Source organism: Gobio gobio (assembly GCF_949357685.1).
Source record: "Gobio gobio genome assembly, chromosome: 25".
NCBI classification, from domain to species: domain Eukaryota; kingdom Metazoa; phylum Chordata; class Actinopteri; order Cypriniformes; family Gobionidae; genus Gobio; species Gobio gobio.
The window spans coordinates 25,238,751-25,256,331 of NC_137121.1; the positions used below are offsets into that span (position 1 = coordinate 25,238,751).

Sequence of the window (17,581 nt, forward strand, 5' to 3'; positions counted from 1 at the left end):
CAAGATGATAAACATGGCTGAAGAGCTGGATCACTTCTATGGAAACTTCTTGAATCAATGATTGGTTCTCACTTACACTCTTTCTTTTTTTACTGAGTGATATTTCACTGATGATGTCATAGCCATCGCTCTTGAGACAACGCTGTTAGTGGCTTTGGAAAATATCGAGCCCATTTATGGCTCCTCTCTCACTTCCAGTAAGTAAGTAAGAGGAGATTGAGGAGTATCTTTTTAGTGGACAAACTGGACACTGATCCAGACTGACATGGAGATACACGTTGGTTTTGGGTGTTAGTGCATGTTGTTTTGAAAGTTCACGTCTGTTGTGGCTTTCTATGGAAACGTACTTGATGGTGCCTCAGGTGTTTCTTTCCAATAATTTACTAAACCAAACTTCTGTTCAACTCTAGAGGAGGAACGACATGTTCGAGCCAACGACCGGGAGTACAATGAGAGGTTCAATTATGCTGTAAGTCTATAAATGTATTTTATTGGTAACACTTGACAATGAGGTCCCATTAGTTTACGCATTAATGTGCAACACATTTGCCACGGTATTTATTAATCTTTCTTAATGTTAGTTAATAAAAATACAATTATTCATTGTTAGTAGGGATGCACCTAAATATATTTCTGGGCTGAAGCAGAAAATGCTTTTTAAAAATTATGTATTTCTTATTTTAAATTAGCTTACTTTTGTATAATTGTATTAATATTAGACTTTTTTTTATGAAATTCGATCATTTTAATCATATATATATATATATATATATATATGGGGGGTGAGGTCTAACTGTAGTGTATTCAGGTACAGACATGTAATAATTATGCCTAAATGTAAAATAACACTATAGTGTTCACTGTATAGATTAAATATAGATTAATCTATTTTAAAGCTGTGTTTTATTGTTTGATTAGCATTCATGACTTATACATCAGCAGATATTTTAGGCTGCTGTCAATTGAAGACCAAATGCACGGATCCAATATAATGATACACATCCAATTTCTTTCTTAACTGTTTACATTCATTTAAGACATAACCGTATGTGTTTACGAGAATACTTGCAGAGACTTGCAGTTTTGTAAAACATTTTTTTTCAGGATTATTTGATGAATAGAACGTTCAAAAGAACAGCATTTATTTGAAATAGAATCTTTTGTAACATTATAAATGTCTTTACTGTCACTTTTGATCAATTTAATGCATCCTTGCTTAATAAATGTATTAATTTCTTTAAGTTCGTTCACAAAAAAAGAAGAAAAAAAATTTTACTGACCCAAAACTTTTGAACGTTAGTACAATGTTGCAAAAGCTTTCTATTTCAGATAAATACTGTTCTTTTAAACTTTCTATTCATCAAAGAATAAAAAAAAAAAAAACTAATAATCAGAAATGCATCAAATCATATTAGAATGTAATGATTACATATTACAAGTAATGATGCTGAAAATGCAGCTTTGATCACAGGAATAAATTACATTTTATAATATATTCAAATAGAAAACAAATAATATTTCATAATATTACTGTTTGGTATTTTTAATCAAATAAATGCAGCCTTGGTGAGCATTAGAGACTTCTTCTAAAAACATTAAAAAAAAACTTTTGAACTGCAGTGTAAGTGGTTTACTACTTCTATTCACTAGAGAATATTGTAAAAATATTAAGCAGTGTTTAAAACAATCAATGTTGAAAACGGTGGTGATCAGCAAATCAGCACATGATTTCTAAAGGATCGTGTGACACTGAAGCCTGGAGTAGTGATGCTGAAAATTCAGCTTTAATCACAGGAATAAATTGCATTTTAAAATATATTACAATAGAAAACAGTTATTTTAAATTGTAATACTATTTCACAATATTACTGTTTTTTAATGTATTTTTGATCAATTAAATGATGAGCCTTGGCGAGCAGAAGAGACTTCAAATGTTCAAAATGCTCAAAAACATTACAAAATCTTACCACCCCGAAACTTTAAAGCACTTCGGTCAACTTATGTTGTTTTAAAATGTGCTTTTAAAAGAAACTTTTCTTGTATTGTAATTGTCAGTTAGAATTAAACTTCAAGGTTAGAATAATTTCCTTTTCTATGATTCTTTCCCAGGACAATCGCATCAAGACGGCAAAATACAACGTTTTCACCTTCCTGCCCATTAACTTGTTCGAGCAGTTTCAACGTTTTGCGAACGCATACTTCCTTGTTCTGCTGATACTGCAGGTTTGCAGGCCTTTTAAGATGACTTGTGAAATGACTGACGATAAATCTGCGGGCCTTATTTATAAAATGGTTTGATTTTGAATGTCATGGATTTGGTTCTACATTACTCAAAGAAATGGCCACTGAAAAAGTTGTTCCAAACCTGTATGACTTTCTTTCTTCTGTACAACACAAAAGAAAATATTTTGAAAAATGACTTTTTTGCCATAAAATGAAAGTCAGTTTGGCCCATTGTTGGTTTGGGCTTTCACTGTATGGACAAAAACTGTCCAAAATATCATCTTTTGTGTTCTGCAGAAGAAAGCAAGCCTTTCAGGTTTGGAACGACCTGAGGGTGAATAAATAATGACAGATTTTTCATTTTGGGGTGAACTATCTCTTCAATGTAACCCAACACTAATCCTCTGCTGTGTGTTCTAGTTAATTCCAGAAATCTCCTCTCTTTCGTGGTTCACCACCATTGTGCCTTTGGTGTTGGTGCTTACTATCACAGCTGTCAAAGATGCTACGGATGACTATGTGAGAATCTATTCTTGTCTAATCTAATCTTTTTATCATTACAGCTGTGAATACCGCATTCACAACAGCAGGCCACTGTTTATGTGCTGCCTGAAATAAACTAAACTGATGTTTAATGTCATTGATCTGTTTTGGATTTTTAGTTCCGCCATAAAAGTGATCAACAAGTCAACACCCGGCAGTCTCAGGTACTCATCAAAGGAAAGTAAGTGCATTTATGCCACATATCAACATTTTCTGCAGCATATCTTACTGTTGAGATACAGTTATTGAACTGTAAATGCTTTAAGAGATGCTTAGGAAATGAATAACGATTTGTTGCCGAACAAACACAATGAAATATCTCTCTTTCAGACTGCAAAATGAAAAATGGATGAATGTAAGAGTGGGTGATATCATCAAACTTGAGAACAATCAGTTTGTTGCTGTAAGTTTGAATCTTTTGCTAATACTCTACAGCCAAACAGGCTAACTTTAATATGGGACATATAATAAATATAGCAGATGTGGCAATTACATCATGTGCATTGTACTAATCATGATCCATAGAGTCGAACAACATCAGACATATTATTTTATGCCAATCGGTTCAAGGCTTATGAGCAGGTTTAACCTTTATTTATAAACTAATTGGCAAAAATTATTCTGATACTGATTGAATCTATGGTCAAGATCCAGACTCGCTTCCAGGTCAAATTCATTTTTTTTTTTTTTTCCTGTTGGAATGAAATCATTAATTATAATTATAAAAACTGGTCTGAAGATCATCTGTTTTGTTTTTGTTTTAAAAAGTTGGATGTTAACGAAAAACATAATTTAGCAATTCTGGCTGATGCAATAAGTCCATAATTGCTTTCATGTTATGACCTATAGCTGAAAAATGGCCAATATTAAAATGTATACTATTTATATTATTTTGTCTATATAAATAAAATAAAGCACAATGTATAAAAATAAAACACTAACAACTAAAATAATAATTAATTAAATAAAAATAAATCACTTATATATATGTAATTCCCCCCTAAAATCTAAAATATTGTCACAGGCAGAAATTGTGTTTTTGTGAGAGTGTTAATTTTTTAATTTACAGAAATTTGTAGTGTCCATAGATTAAAATAACTTAACTAATTGTGATAAAATTGGAATATTTCAATTGTAGAATTCCAAAAGTTGGGTGTGAATTAAAATAAAAAACATTGATTCTCTGTGGTTTTAGCTTATTAAATGTGTTTGTTTTGTTTAATTTGAAAAATGTAAAGGGTTAGGTCACCCAAAAATGAAAATAATGTCATTTATTACTCAACTTCATGCCGTTCTACACCTGTAAGACCTCCGTTCATCTTCGGAACACAAATCAAGATATTTGTGTTGAAATCCGATGGCTCAGTGAGGCCTGCATAGCCAGCAATGACATTTCCTCTCTCAAGATCCATTAATGTACTAAACACAGATTTAAATCAGTTCATGTGAGTACAGTGGTTCAATATTAATATTATAAAGTGACGAGAATATTTTTGGTGCGCCAAAACCCCCCAAAATATTGACTTATATAGTGATGGCCGATTTCAAAACTCTGCTTCATGAAGCTTGGGAGTGTTATGAATCACGCGTTGAATCATGTTTCGGATTGTGTGCCAAACTGCTGAAATCCCGCTCTGAACCGCTGATTCGACACACTGATTCATAACGCTCCGAAGCATCATGAAGCAGTGTTATCACTATATAAGTTGATATTTTGGGGGGTTTTGGAGGTCGTACGGGTGTGGAACGGCATGAGAGTGAGTAATAAAAGACATTATTTTCATTTTTGGGTGAACTAACCCTTTAAGTAATCTTAACTCTTTCCCTGCCAGCGTTTTTTTTTTAAAGTTGCCAGCCCCTGCCAGCATTTTTTGTCATTTTCACAAAAATTTCATGGCCCCCATATATCTTGTTGTATGAATATCTGAACATGTAATATAGCAAAAGAAAGATCAGCCTCACTTCTTTTTTATTTTAAACCTGTTTTATTCTAGCATTCTTTTTTTATCAACACTTGAAAATGGGTACGTTTCATAAAAAAAGCAACATTTTGAACAAAAAGCTGAGAAAACGCATTTTTGTCAAAGACTAAATCAAAACACAGATGGAGTAGATCGAGTCCATCAACACCCCTAATGCTTGCACAGTCCTATAACTCGTCCTGGGTCAACATTTCATTCAGTAACAATAGGCAGTTTTGATTTATATGCTGTTTAATGTTGGAGATCGCGTTATTTTACATATGCATCTTCTTACACATGCTATCGCTTGTTTCTGCATCTTCTTCACATGTGTTTTGATCAGGAGATTCAGTACTCTTGCAGAAGATGTGTAATAGCACCCCCTACCGTATAACAGTGAAAACACGGAAAGCCGGACATTTCAAAGCGTGGAAGCGTTGTCTCATAAATGACGGAAATATCCGTCAATGGTAGTGAAAGAGTTAAGGACCCCTTAGAAGTTTATTGAATCCCCCAGTTAAAAGTTCAAAAGTTATTTGCAGAAATGTAGTTGGAAGTTTGTACCGTTGTTGGCGCCACAGGGTTGCAGATGCAGATCTCAAAATTGCCATCAGGAATGTTTAGACCTTCACAAACACTGCACCAAATTTCACAATTTCTTTACCATATGGTTCTATTGGCTGCCATAGACAGCCAGCCAGAAGCGTAATAAAAAAATAAAAAAGTCTTGGCACCTAAATACAACAACTAAACCGTCAAATTGACAGAAAAAGATTTTGACGATCCCATTATGACCTGCATTATCTGCGGACTTTAGTAGATGATAGCACTGTAGTGTAAAGAGTGGAGTGGACTAATCCAGCACATGATTTATGAGTTTCGCACGGCTTCTGTCTACAGGCTGACCTTCTCCTCCTCTCCAGCAGTGAGCCCTATGGACTGTGCTATATCGAGACTGCAGAGCTAGATGGGTGAGATGTTTTCTGTGAAATGCGTGCTAATATTGCGTGCTTCACTTCCCTTTGGGCGTGTTCAACATCCAAAACAAGCATCTCAAATTCGATTTTTTTTGTGACTGTACAGCAGTGAGAGCATGACACGAACATGAGCTTCTTTCATTCTATCGACTCTTCCCAACAGAGAAACCAACCTGAAGGTGCGCCAAGCCTTGACTGTAACCTCAGACCTCGGGGACGATGCTATGAAGCTTGCAGACTTTAATGGTAAAGCTTTTATTCAAACACACGATTAGTGCACCATCAACAGAAATGAACTTGAGTCAACACGAGTAAACATAAACACTTATTGCATGTGTCACATTGATTAGATTGATCTCTGTGGCTTTCTCTCGCGGGACCGTGGGTATGCTCACGCATTTCTTTCGAAGCTGTCAAGGAGCGCCTGTAATGAGATTTGTAGTGTTTTCACTTGGATTTAATTTAAGTTAATCTACAGTGTAGCCACTGCATTGGTGAAATTGGAAAAAAAAAAAAAATTCAGTGATTGCTTTAGCACTATTGCCAATGCTTCTAACTAGGATTAGGGATTTGAACACACTCATTCCATATTGTTTGTAATACAAAGATGAATCATAGTTCAAATGATATGGCTTTTATGCTGTGCCTTTAATTTAGTGATTGTACAAACAACAAAAATCCCTTATCTAAAGAAGAGAAAGGAGGGCCAGTAAGGAATCACCTACAGGGCTCCAGACTAACATCTGAGAGCAGTGGCACCAGCACCTGATTTGGTGGAGCTGGAGGAAAATTAAAGTTAATTTAATAATAAAATTACTATTGTTTTGCATTGTTTTGTTAAGTGTAGTTACTAATAAAACTACATGTTTGTTTATTGGAAATTTAACAGTAAAGCACTGAGCTTGAATTGATATGCAGATAAAATTAACTTTTATTAGCAACAGTGATGTGCAAAAAATCGAAATATTTCTAAATGTCAATATTCTACTCTTATTAAATGTACTATTGTTCTTCTATAGTATCACAATCACACTGAACTGAGACAGCTTCAGTGATAATAAAAAAAGCTCTCTTAACTTGTTTTCTATGCATTTCAGTCACAATTTGAAGAAAACTATTTGTTTGAGACTTTGACTTCCTTTTTCCATATATTAGGAAAGGGGAGTGGAAATGTCAAAGTGCTCCTCAAATAGTGGTAATTTCATGTCTTTTTTAAAATAAAAGTGCTTGTTTGCCACAAAGCTTTTCATTTTACAAATCATCACAAAAAAACACAAAAAAACCATTGGATAATATTTAGAGCTTTGGGGCCAGATTTACTACAACTGTCACGGTATGGTTGCAGCAAGAATGCGTTCAAGCAGGATCTAGTTGCAGCAGTAAAACTTTGATAAACAACTCTAATTAACAAACACACAGGAGAGAGATCAACATGCAGAAATAGAACCACCACTTTAAAACAGAAGTAAGAACGGAACATTAACTAATCTGAACAGGGAGCATTTGAAGCATAATCTGGAAAGATTCTGCGATTGATATGTCTGACTCCATCATCAGTACCCCATCAGTACTGAACTAGGGACCCGATTGAGATGAACTCTAGGAAGACAGGAAAAACACATGCACTGAGGACACAAAACTAAACCAACACGTAAGGAATAATTGACGACGGGCCGTTCAATTATTAGAATGATAATGCACACCCGAGGTGGTGATGCGGTCACGACGCGAAGCATCAAGTTTTTTAGGGGAAAGAAGTGGAATGTTATGCAATGGCCAAGTCAATCACCTGACCTGAATACGATTGAACATGCATTTCACTTGCTGAAGACAAGACTGAAGGGAAAATGCCCCAAGAACAAGCAGGAACTGAAGACTGTTGCAGTAGCGGCCTGGCAGAGCATCACCAGGGATGAAACCCATCGTCTGGTGATGTCTATGCGTTCCAGACTTCAGGCTGTAATTGACTGCAAAGGATTTGCAACCAAGTATTAAAAAGTGAAAGTTTGATTTATGATTGTTAATCTGTCCCATTACTTTTGGTCCCTTAAAAAGTGGGAGGCACATATACAAACTGTTGTAATTCCTACACCGTTCACCTGATTTGGATGTAAATACCCTCAAATTAAAGCTAAAAGTCTGCAGTTAAAGCACATCTTGGTCGTTTCATTTCAAATCCATTGTGGTGGTGTATAGAGCCAAAAAGATTAGAATTGTGTCGATGTCCCAATATATATGGACCTGACTGTATATATATATATATATTTTTTTTTTTTTTTTTTAAGAAGTCTATTATGTTCATCAAGCCTGCATTTATTTGATCACGAATACAGAAAAAAACCTTTAATATTATGAGATATTATTATATTTTACATAATGGTTTTCTATTTTTAATATATTTTAAAATATATAATTTATTTCTATTACTCCAGTTTTCAGTGTCACATGATCCTTCAGAAATAATATTAATATGATGATTTATTATATAGAAAATATAAATATTTTGTAACAATAAACACTACCGTCCATAAGTTTGGGGTCAAAAAAATTAATACTTTTATTCAGCTAGGATGTGTTTAATTGATAAAAAGTGACATTAAAGATTTATACTGTTAGAAAAGATTTCTATTTTGAATAAATCCTGTTCTTTTTTACTTTTTATTCATCAATGAATCCTGAAAAAAGTATCACAGGTTGCAAAAAATATTAAGCTTTTTCCAACATTGAAGAATAATCATATTATAATGATTTGTGAAGGATCATGTGAGCCTGGAGTAATGATGCTGAAAATTCAATAATAAATGACATTTTAAAATATATTACATTAGAAAACCATTATTTTAAATTGTAATAATATTTCACAATATTACATGTTTTTCTGTATTTTTGATCAAATGAGACTTCTTTCAAAAACATAAAAAATAGTGTTTCAAACTTTTGACCGATATATATTTATACAGTATATTCAAAATTGTATGTTAGATTCGATTAATCACGATTAATCACGATTAATCGAGCTGACAGCACTAATTGCTGTTGTTGTTTTTTTATATTTCTAAAATCTAGAAGACTTGCTATGTTACGTGATTCTTTTTGGTGAATCAACGGTGTTAGATAATCTGCAGTGTCATTATCTTATAGGTGAGATTGTCAAATGATAAGTTTGACAAATGACGACTCAAGAAGTCAAAGCTATTGATAAACCAAAAATAACCAAACAGTACTTGCTTCTGAATTAACCCCAGCTTCATCTTAATGTTACATGTTGTCTTTGAACGTGTCTCCCAGGGGAAGTCATCTGCGAGCCTCCCAACAACAAACTGGACAAGTTCACAGGGACTCTATACTGGAAAGATAACAAGTACCCACTGGACAACGAGAAACTGCTCCTGAGAGGCTGTGTGCTCCGGAACACCGAGTGGTGCTTCGGCTTGGTTATCTTCGCTGGTGCGTTTCCCTTCACTAGTCCTCCTGTAATTGTCCTGGCCGAATGGCATTTTCACAGACGATTGATTAGCTATCTTGAGTAGATGTTCCTCAGGGACATATTGACTGCCTAGTTCTTATGCCTCATCTTGTAATTAATGTTATTATCTATGCTTAGCTCCTAACGCACACCATGATCTGTCCTGAGATGAACTCTGAGTCTGAGTTCTGAGTCTTCTGGGTTTTCTCCTTCTCCGTCAGGACTCCAAACCAAGCTCATGCAAAACTGTGGGGGGACGAAGTTCAAAAGGACAAGCATCGACAAACTGATGAACACCTTAGTGCTGTGGGTGAGTGTGTGCAGCATGCTGGGACTGATCGACATGTGGCATCTCACTTACTCACGCCGCCAGCCTTTCAAAAGGGCAGTTCATTTTGTTATTGTCAAACGCTTTGCATGTGTTAAAGTGAGAGTTTCTTAGAAAATTCTGTCAATTACTCACTCTCATGCCATTCCAAATCCATAAGACATATTTCCTGGTTTTCCAGATCTTTGGGTTTCTCATCTGTATGGGGATCATCCTGGCCATCGGAAACACCATTTGGGAGCAGAGTGTAGGCAGCAACTTTTGGGCGTATCTTCAGTGGAAGCAACTCACGATCAATGCAGTCTTCTCTGGCTTCCTCACCTTCTGGTCCTACGTTATCATCCTTAACACTGTTGTACCCATCTCACTTTATGTTAGGTAGGTCCGATCATGCAATGTGGTGGCAAACTGGTTTCGCTTCAGGACCTGGATTTTACATTGAACATGAAGTGGCAACTCAGCACAGTACTACCATTGTTTACTGTAAAAAATGTTGGCAAAAATTCAGACATTGTTTACGTGCTATGTATGGAAGCCATTTCCACCACTTAAGGAAACCATAATTATGACATATGGTTAATTACGGATAATTTGGACATTTCATTTCAATGTCAAAACGGGTCCTGAAGTCGAAAGTTGACTTTTTATGTCCTAATTATGAATTTTTATCAGCTTTTTATTTCGCAGTTGTTACTTTTTGCCCTAATTTTGACTTTTTTTATGTCAGAATTATGACTTAGTATGTAATGTTTATGATTTTTAATTTTATAATTAGGACTGTACACTGATCAGGCATAACATTATGACCGGTGAAGTGAATAACACTGATTATCTCTTCATCACGGCACCTGTTAGTGGGTGGGATATATTAGGCAGCAAGTGAACATTTTGTCCTCAAAGTTAGAAGCAGACAAATGGGCAAGCGTAAGGATTTGAGCGAGTTTGACAAGGGCCAAGTTGTGAATTGAGACTTTTTATGTTTTTTTTTTTATTATTTTAACTTTTTGTCATAACCTTAACTTTGTTTGAATTTGAATTTGAATTTGTATCTGTTTTTTATACAAAAATGTACAGACAAAAACAAATTCTGACAGATAAATAAATTAAAGGTGCAGTAAGTGATTTCTGAGAGACACTGTTGATATTTGCAATCGACACCCAAACAAACACACCTCTCCACCCCAAAACAAGGAACACACTAGGAAACGCGGGCAACCACTAACAGCTGCCTCATCAGAGCCTTATGGATGAATCAGTTGTGATTCCAGAACAACAGCATATCACGGTTCTGTGAAAAAGCAAAAACCAATGTTACTCATGTATCGAGCAGAAACAACGCAACCTTACCGTCCGTTTTCAGACCTCTCTAACGTCTCTCCAGCGCTGGAAAGCTTTTCCAATATTAACACGTCCTAGATCTTGCCTGATCATAACCATTCTTCCAATTATATTCCTCTGACCTTTTCCTCTTTGGTAATATGTCATCCATCTCTCTTTCCACAGTCTTTCCACAAATCTCCCTCTTGCTCACTCTCTCCTTCCCCATCATGAGTGGACACGCCCCCTACTGCTGATTGGCTACAAAAGTGTTTTGGTGCTCTGTGGATCATTCGGAGTAACTTTTATTCTTCTATTTACATAGCCAGGACTATGTAAAACACAATTTTTCAGCACACACACAGAACAGACATCTAGCAAATATTCACAAAATTAGTTTGTTTCGGTGTTGATTTAATTTTTCAACAGCGTTTCTCAGAAATCACTTACTGCACCTTTAAGGACAAAAAAAGTAGACTTAGTCATTACCATGAAACTTACTGTATTACAGCGTAGAAGTTTTGCGGCTGGGCCACAGTTACTTTATAAACTGGGACAGACGAATGTACTACAGCCGTAAGGACACTCCCGCCGAGGCGCGGACCACCACCCTCAACGAGGAGCTGGGCCAGGTGGAGTTCATCTTCTCTGACAAAACAGGCACCCTGACCCAGAACATCATGGTTTTCAATAAGTGTTCCATCAATGGGAAGACCTACGGTACGATTAAACGCCTTCTGTTATACATCCACACTTATAGACACATGTGGGTATATTTATTAATAGCTGTAATTTTGTTTGTCTAGGTGACGTTTATGATGAGTCTGGGCATAAAGTGGATATTACAGAGGTAATGGAACCAGTTGTTTATTAAAATTATTTCTAAATGAATTATTATTAAAATTAAAACATTAAAAATTGCATAAAATATTACTTTAAAAATAATTTAGTTTTCCAGCTACAACCACCAAACTCGGCTCAGACTTTCAGACTGTTCTGACTCAGTGTGCTAATTCTTTTCTAACTGATCCGACTCACAATTTTCATTAAACGGATGATCAAATCTATGAAAAGTCGCATAGACTTTCATTGAGGGGGGGTGTCAAAACTTTTGCACAATAAGACTGTAGCAAGATATGTTGTTATGGGAAGAAGGAGGCGGGAACTGGCGAACGTTTAAGCACCATAATAAATAGATAAACAAACTGAAAGTAAAAACGACAGCCTCCTCATGGACGACTGCCGCCCACACATAATAAAACATAAACAAAACACAACATAAAATCCAGGCCTGGTCCTCTCTCGTCCTTCACTGTTGTTGATCCTCCATTTATGCATCCGAGCTCCTCCGTGAGACACGAGACCGGTGCGGTGTGCTGCTGGCGCTCATTATCACTCATGCCACCGGCCTCGCCCCGTTCTCACGGTCCCTCAGCCTCGACTGCTTGCCACAAAGACTTATAGAGTACTTAAGCTATCACTAGCAAAGCTTTAAAAGACAAAAACATGCTAATTCATGTTAGAAATTTGTTAAAACATGTTAGCAAAATGTTAAAACGTGTTAATAACATGCAAATTCATGCTAGTAACATGCTAATCATGCTAACAACCTACCAATTCATGCTAGCAACATGCTAAAACATGCTAGTAACATCTTTCTCTGAGTTATTTTAAACTTTCAGACCTGGCTTTGTCAAGCATCATCAAACTTTACTCATATTGTTATATTTAAATGTTTGGTAACACTTTAGATTAGGGAACAAATATTCACTGTTAACTAGTTGCTTATTAGTCAAGTCACCTTTATTTATATAGCGCTTTATACAATATAGATTGTTTCAAAGTCAGCTTTACAGTGATAACAGGAAAATTATGCATTCGGCTGTTCATATTACTAACATATTTTATTAGCATTTTATAAAGCACATATTAATGCTATTCTGCATGACCATATTCTACATCCCTTAATCCATCCCTTAATCCTACCCAATACATATATATATATATATTCTAAAATATAATAAACAAAAAAGCATATTTGGCAGTCACACTTGTCTCTGACTCTTGTAGAAAACACCATGCGTAGATTTCTCCTTCAACCCACTGATGGACCGGAAATTCCGTTACCATGACAGCAGTTTGGTCGAGGCCATCAAGCTGGAAGAGCCTCTGGTGCAGGATTTTTTCCGTCTGTTAGCACTTTGCCACACCGTCATGCCAGAAGAGAGAAATGAGGGTAAACTGGACCACAAACACCTTTATATCCCAGTAGCACTATATTGCCAAAAGTATTGGGACACCCCTCCAAATCATTGAGTTCAGGTGTTCCAATCACATCCATGGCCACAGGTGTATAAACTCAAGCACCTGGGCATGCAGACGCTTCTACAAACAGGCTCTCAGGAGCTCAGTGAATTCAAGCGTGGTACCGTGATAGGCTGCCATCTGTGCAATAAGTCCATTCATGAAATTTCCTCACTACTAAATATTTCAAAGTCAACTGTTAGTGGTATTATAATAAAGTGGAAGCAATTGGGAACAACAGAAACTCAGCCACGAAGTGATAGGCCCCGTAAAATCACAGAGCGGGGTCAGCGCATGCTGAGGTGCACAGTGCGCAGAACTCGCCAACTTTCTGTGAGTCAATAGCTACAGACCTCCAAACTTCGTGTGGCCTTCAGATTAGCTCAAGAACAGTGCAGAGAGAGCTTCATGGAATGGGTTTCCAAGCCTTACATCACTAAGTGCAATGCAAAGCGTCGGATGCAGTGGTGTAAAGCACGACGCCACTGGACTCTAGAGCAGTGGAGACGTGTTCTCTGGAGTGACGAATCACGCTTCTCTGTCTGGCAATCCGATGGACGAGTTTGGGTTTGGCGGTTGGCAGGAGAACTACTGGCAGGGTACTTGCATTGTTTTTTAGGGGTTGGGCTTGGCCCCCTAGTTCCAGTGAAAGGAACTCTTAATTCTTCAGCATACCCAAGACATTTTGGACAATTTCATGCTCCCAACTTTGCGGGGACAGTTTGGGGATGGCCCCTTCCTGTTCCAACATGACTGCGCACCAGTGCACAAAGCAAGGTCCATAAAGACATGGATGAGCGAGTTTGGTGTGGAGGAACTTGACTGGCCTGCACAGAGTCCTGACCTCAACCCGACAGAACACCTTTGGGATGAATTAGAGCGGAGACTGTGAGCCAGGCCTTCTCGTCCAACATCAGTGCCTGACCTCACAAATGCGCTTCTAGAAGAATGGTCAAAAATTTGCATAAACACACTCCTAAACCTTGTAGAAAGCCTTCCCAGAAGAGTTGAAGCTGTTACAGCGGCAAAGGGTGGGATAACTCCATATTAAACCCTACGGATTAAGAATGGGATGTTTTTAAAGTTCATGTGCATGTAAAGGCAGGCGTCCCAAAACGTTTGGCAATATAGTGTATATGCAGCAGAAGAGATTCTGAGTGGAATTTGATTGAAATGCCTCTGAAATGATTCCATGTTAAAGGTGAGCTGGTGTATCAGGCACAATCTCCGGATGAAGGAGCCCTGGTTACTGCTGCACGCAACTTTGGCTTTGTATTCCGGTCCCGAACGCCAGAAACCATCACTTTATATGAGATGGGTCAGGCGGTCACCTATCAGCTACTGGCCATTTTAGACTTCAACAACGTTCGGAAGAGAATGAGCGTCATTGGTTAGTTCTGTTTTTTTTTTTTTAAATCTTCAAGAATATGACATTTTAAGTAAAATAATAAAAAATGCAAAAATATATATATTTAAAAAAAAAAAAAAATTATGTAATCTTAGTCACAATCTTGTATTGTCTGCTGCTTATAATATTTCACAAAAGCGATGAATCCTCCCTGACATAATTCTCTCTCTTATGGGTCTGTATGCATAATTCATTCATTCACGTAGAGGAATCAATAGTCGGCTGGTCTGTTGAAACTGTTTTATTGTATACTTGGACATTTAGAAGTAGCACTCTCATTTCCTGTCTCTTCCGCAGTGAGGAACCCAAAGGGGCAGTTAAAGCTTTACTCAAAAGGAGCCGACACAATTGTCTTCGACAGGCTGGACCCGTCTAATGAAGAGCTTATGTTTACTACCTCAGAGCACCTTAATGTAAGTCTCTATTGCGAAGCAAGCAATCCTTCCCTGTAGAAAACATCAGCTTAGCTGGTCCCTATGTTGTGGATGCTGATCCCCTGTATTAGCCTGACAAGCCAGACCCACATCAAGATGTCTGGGAACCCACCATTGGCAACTCGCAAGTCAACGGAGAGTTGCTAGACTACCCTGACTGTAAATTAGATTTGCTGCCGCTAGGGTGAGTCTAGATTTCTAGGCTACCCCAGTAAAGTACTATGGTGTGCTACCACCAACAAAAATGTACCAAAGAGTACCATGATATTACTGTTTCTTTGGATTTTATCATCACAATACATGCCCAAAATTATTGTGCCACATGTTTTTTGTGAGTACCATGGTAATACCATGTGAGTTAGATGCAATACCATGGTAAGATCATGGTTTAGGGCATTTACCATAATAATATCATGTTTTTTGGATGTGATACCAAAGTAAGACAGTGTTTTGGGGCATTTGCCATGGTAATACCATGTTTTTTGGCATTTACTATAATAATACCACGATATTTGGATGTAGTACCATGGTAAAACAATGTCGTCGGGCATTTACTATGTTAATACCTTGTAATATGGATGGAATATACCATGGTAAAACCGTGTTTTGGGGCATTTGTGATGAAAATAGCTCTAATCTTGTTTCCTCCACATGTTTTGTGGTACTATGTTAGCCTATTTGGATGCATTACCAGAACCGTTGTAAACCCATGTTGTTTAGCATTTACCATGCTAATGCCATGTTTTTTGGATGCAATATGGAAAGATGTTTTGAGGCATATGCAATCGTCATTTGGATGCAGCACCATAGTAAAACTGTTGTTGTGGATTTTTACCATGTTATTTACAAATGGTACCATAGAAAGACTATGATCTGGGCAATTATTTGGATGCAACACCATGTTTTGGGGCAGGTACCATGGAAATACCATGTTTTTAGGCACTTACTATAGTAATAAGATGTTATTATTTAGATGTAGTACCATTGTAAAACCATGTTGTTGGGCATTTACCATGGTAATATGTTTTTTGAATGCAATACCATTGTAAAACCATGTTTTGGGGCATAAACCATATTTAAACCACTGTTTTGGGGGCATGTGCTGTTGTAATACCATGCTATTTGAATGCAGCACCATGGTAAAACCATGTTTTTGCTCATGTGCTGTGATAATACCACATTATTTGAAGCAAATACCATTGTAAAACCATGTTGTTGAGCATTTACCATAATGATACCATGTTTTTTGGAATGTGACACTGAACCGAAGATAGTGTTTTGGGACATTTGATATGGTGATACCATGTTTTTTGACATTTACTATACAGTAGTAATACCATGTCATTTGGATGCAGTACCATAGTAAAATCTTGTTGTTGGGAATTTAACATGGTACTGCCATGTTATTTACATATATGATATGATACCATTGTAAGACTATGTTCTATGTTCATTTATTTGGATGCAACACCATGGCAAGACCTTGTTTTGGGGAAAGTACAATGGAAATACCATGTTTTTAGGCATGTTATTTTGATGTAGAGTAGTACCATGGTTGAACCATGTTGTTGGAGGTTTACCATGGTAATATGTTGCTTTATGCCCATATTTTGGGCCTTTATCGTGATGATACCATGTTTGTTGCTCCATAATTTCATGTTCCATGTTCTTTTACCATTTCATTTACATTACATTCTTTGTACGTTTAGGCTAAAACAAGTGCCACATATCAAAGTATCGAAGTACCACGGTATTACCGTCTGATACTGATATTGTTACCAAACTTTGGCCTAATTCAGGCATCACTAGAAATCTAAATAATTGTAAGCTTCAGAATATGCATATTCTTGTATTTTTTAAGTGTTTTCATTCTGTGTTTGTTTCTACTCCATTCTAGGGCTTGACTATTGAAGCGCTTGAGAATCGCGACACTTAGAGATGTAGACGCACCGTTCCGCTTGACAAATTACAGCAAATGCACACCATGAGTGTCAGAGCGGCGCAATCAATACAAACGAGGCTCATTTTCTCCAGGGCTAAAAGCTCGGTCTAAGTAGAGATGGGCTTTATTTTATTCCGATTTATTCCATTAAGTTTCTTGTAGGCTTTTCAGATGGAAAACACTTTATACAAACACATTTGATGGCTCCAAGCAGTGTGATTCATTAAAGTCCTTGCCTGCACATTATTGTCAGCATTGATATTAGCTACTTTGACAAAGGTACTTCTATTGCAAACACCATAAGGTAAAGGGTAAAAATCCAGTTTTTAGCCTCTGAATATTATCGATGAAAACAACCACTCAAACCATATTCAAAGAAACAATAACGCTATTGTCTAGAGCTCGACTGGCCAGTCTAAAAGCAGCCTATGGGCTTGTACTTATTATGAGACGCTGTCTATTATTCATGTCTCATTTACGGCTTAAGAGCAATAAGACTCGCGTCACAGGAGAAGCTATGCTAGTGGGGTAAAAATAGCATGCTTTTAGAAGCTAATGGATAACGATAGCAATCAGATCAAAGATGGGAAGAACTGCGTAGCGGGCTCCTTATTATCTCAGAAGAAATATTTGATATAATTATAATTGACTGAGTTTCATGGTGAGAGATAAATATAT

The 17,581-nt window shown here is 36.8% G+C and overlaps 1 protein-coding gene across 2 annotated transcripts in view; it reads left to right on the forward strand.

Moving 5' to 3' along the window:
* The window catches only part of atp8b4 (ATPase phospholipid transporting 8B4), a 42,132-nt gene that overhangs the window by 15,223 nt on the left and 9,328 nt on the right, over positions 1-17,581 (forward strand). For both annotated transcript variants that reach the window (XM_079809279.1, XM_079809280.1), the window contains 15 exons: positions 411-469; positions 2,110-2,223; positions 2,644-2,742; positions 2,886-2,947; positions 3,097-3,169; positions 5,628-5,698; positions 5,868-5,950; positions 8,993-9,151; positions 9,392-9,480; positions 9,680-9,876; positions 11,327-11,535; positions 11,622-11,665; positions 12,886-13,051; positions 14,321-14,509; positions 14,825-14,940. In XM_079809279.1, the coding sequence (XP_079665405.1) occupies positions 411-469; positions 2,110-2,223; positions 2,644-2,742; positions 2,886-2,947; positions 3,097-3,169; positions 5,628-5,698; positions 5,868-5,950; positions 8,993-9,151; positions 9,392-9,480; positions 9,680-9,876; positions 11,327-11,535; positions 11,622-11,665; positions 12,886-13,051; positions 14,321-14,509; positions 14,825-14,940 (1,730 nt within the window). The remainder of the gene's footprint in view (positions 1-410; positions 470-2,109; positions 2,224-2,643; positions 2,743-2,885; positions 2,948-3,096; positions 3,170-5,627; positions 5,699-5,867; positions 5,951-8,992; positions 9,152-9,391; positions 9,481-9,679; positions 9,877-11,326; positions 11,536-11,621; positions 11,666-12,885; positions 13,052-14,320; positions 14,510-14,824; positions 14,941-17,581) is intronic.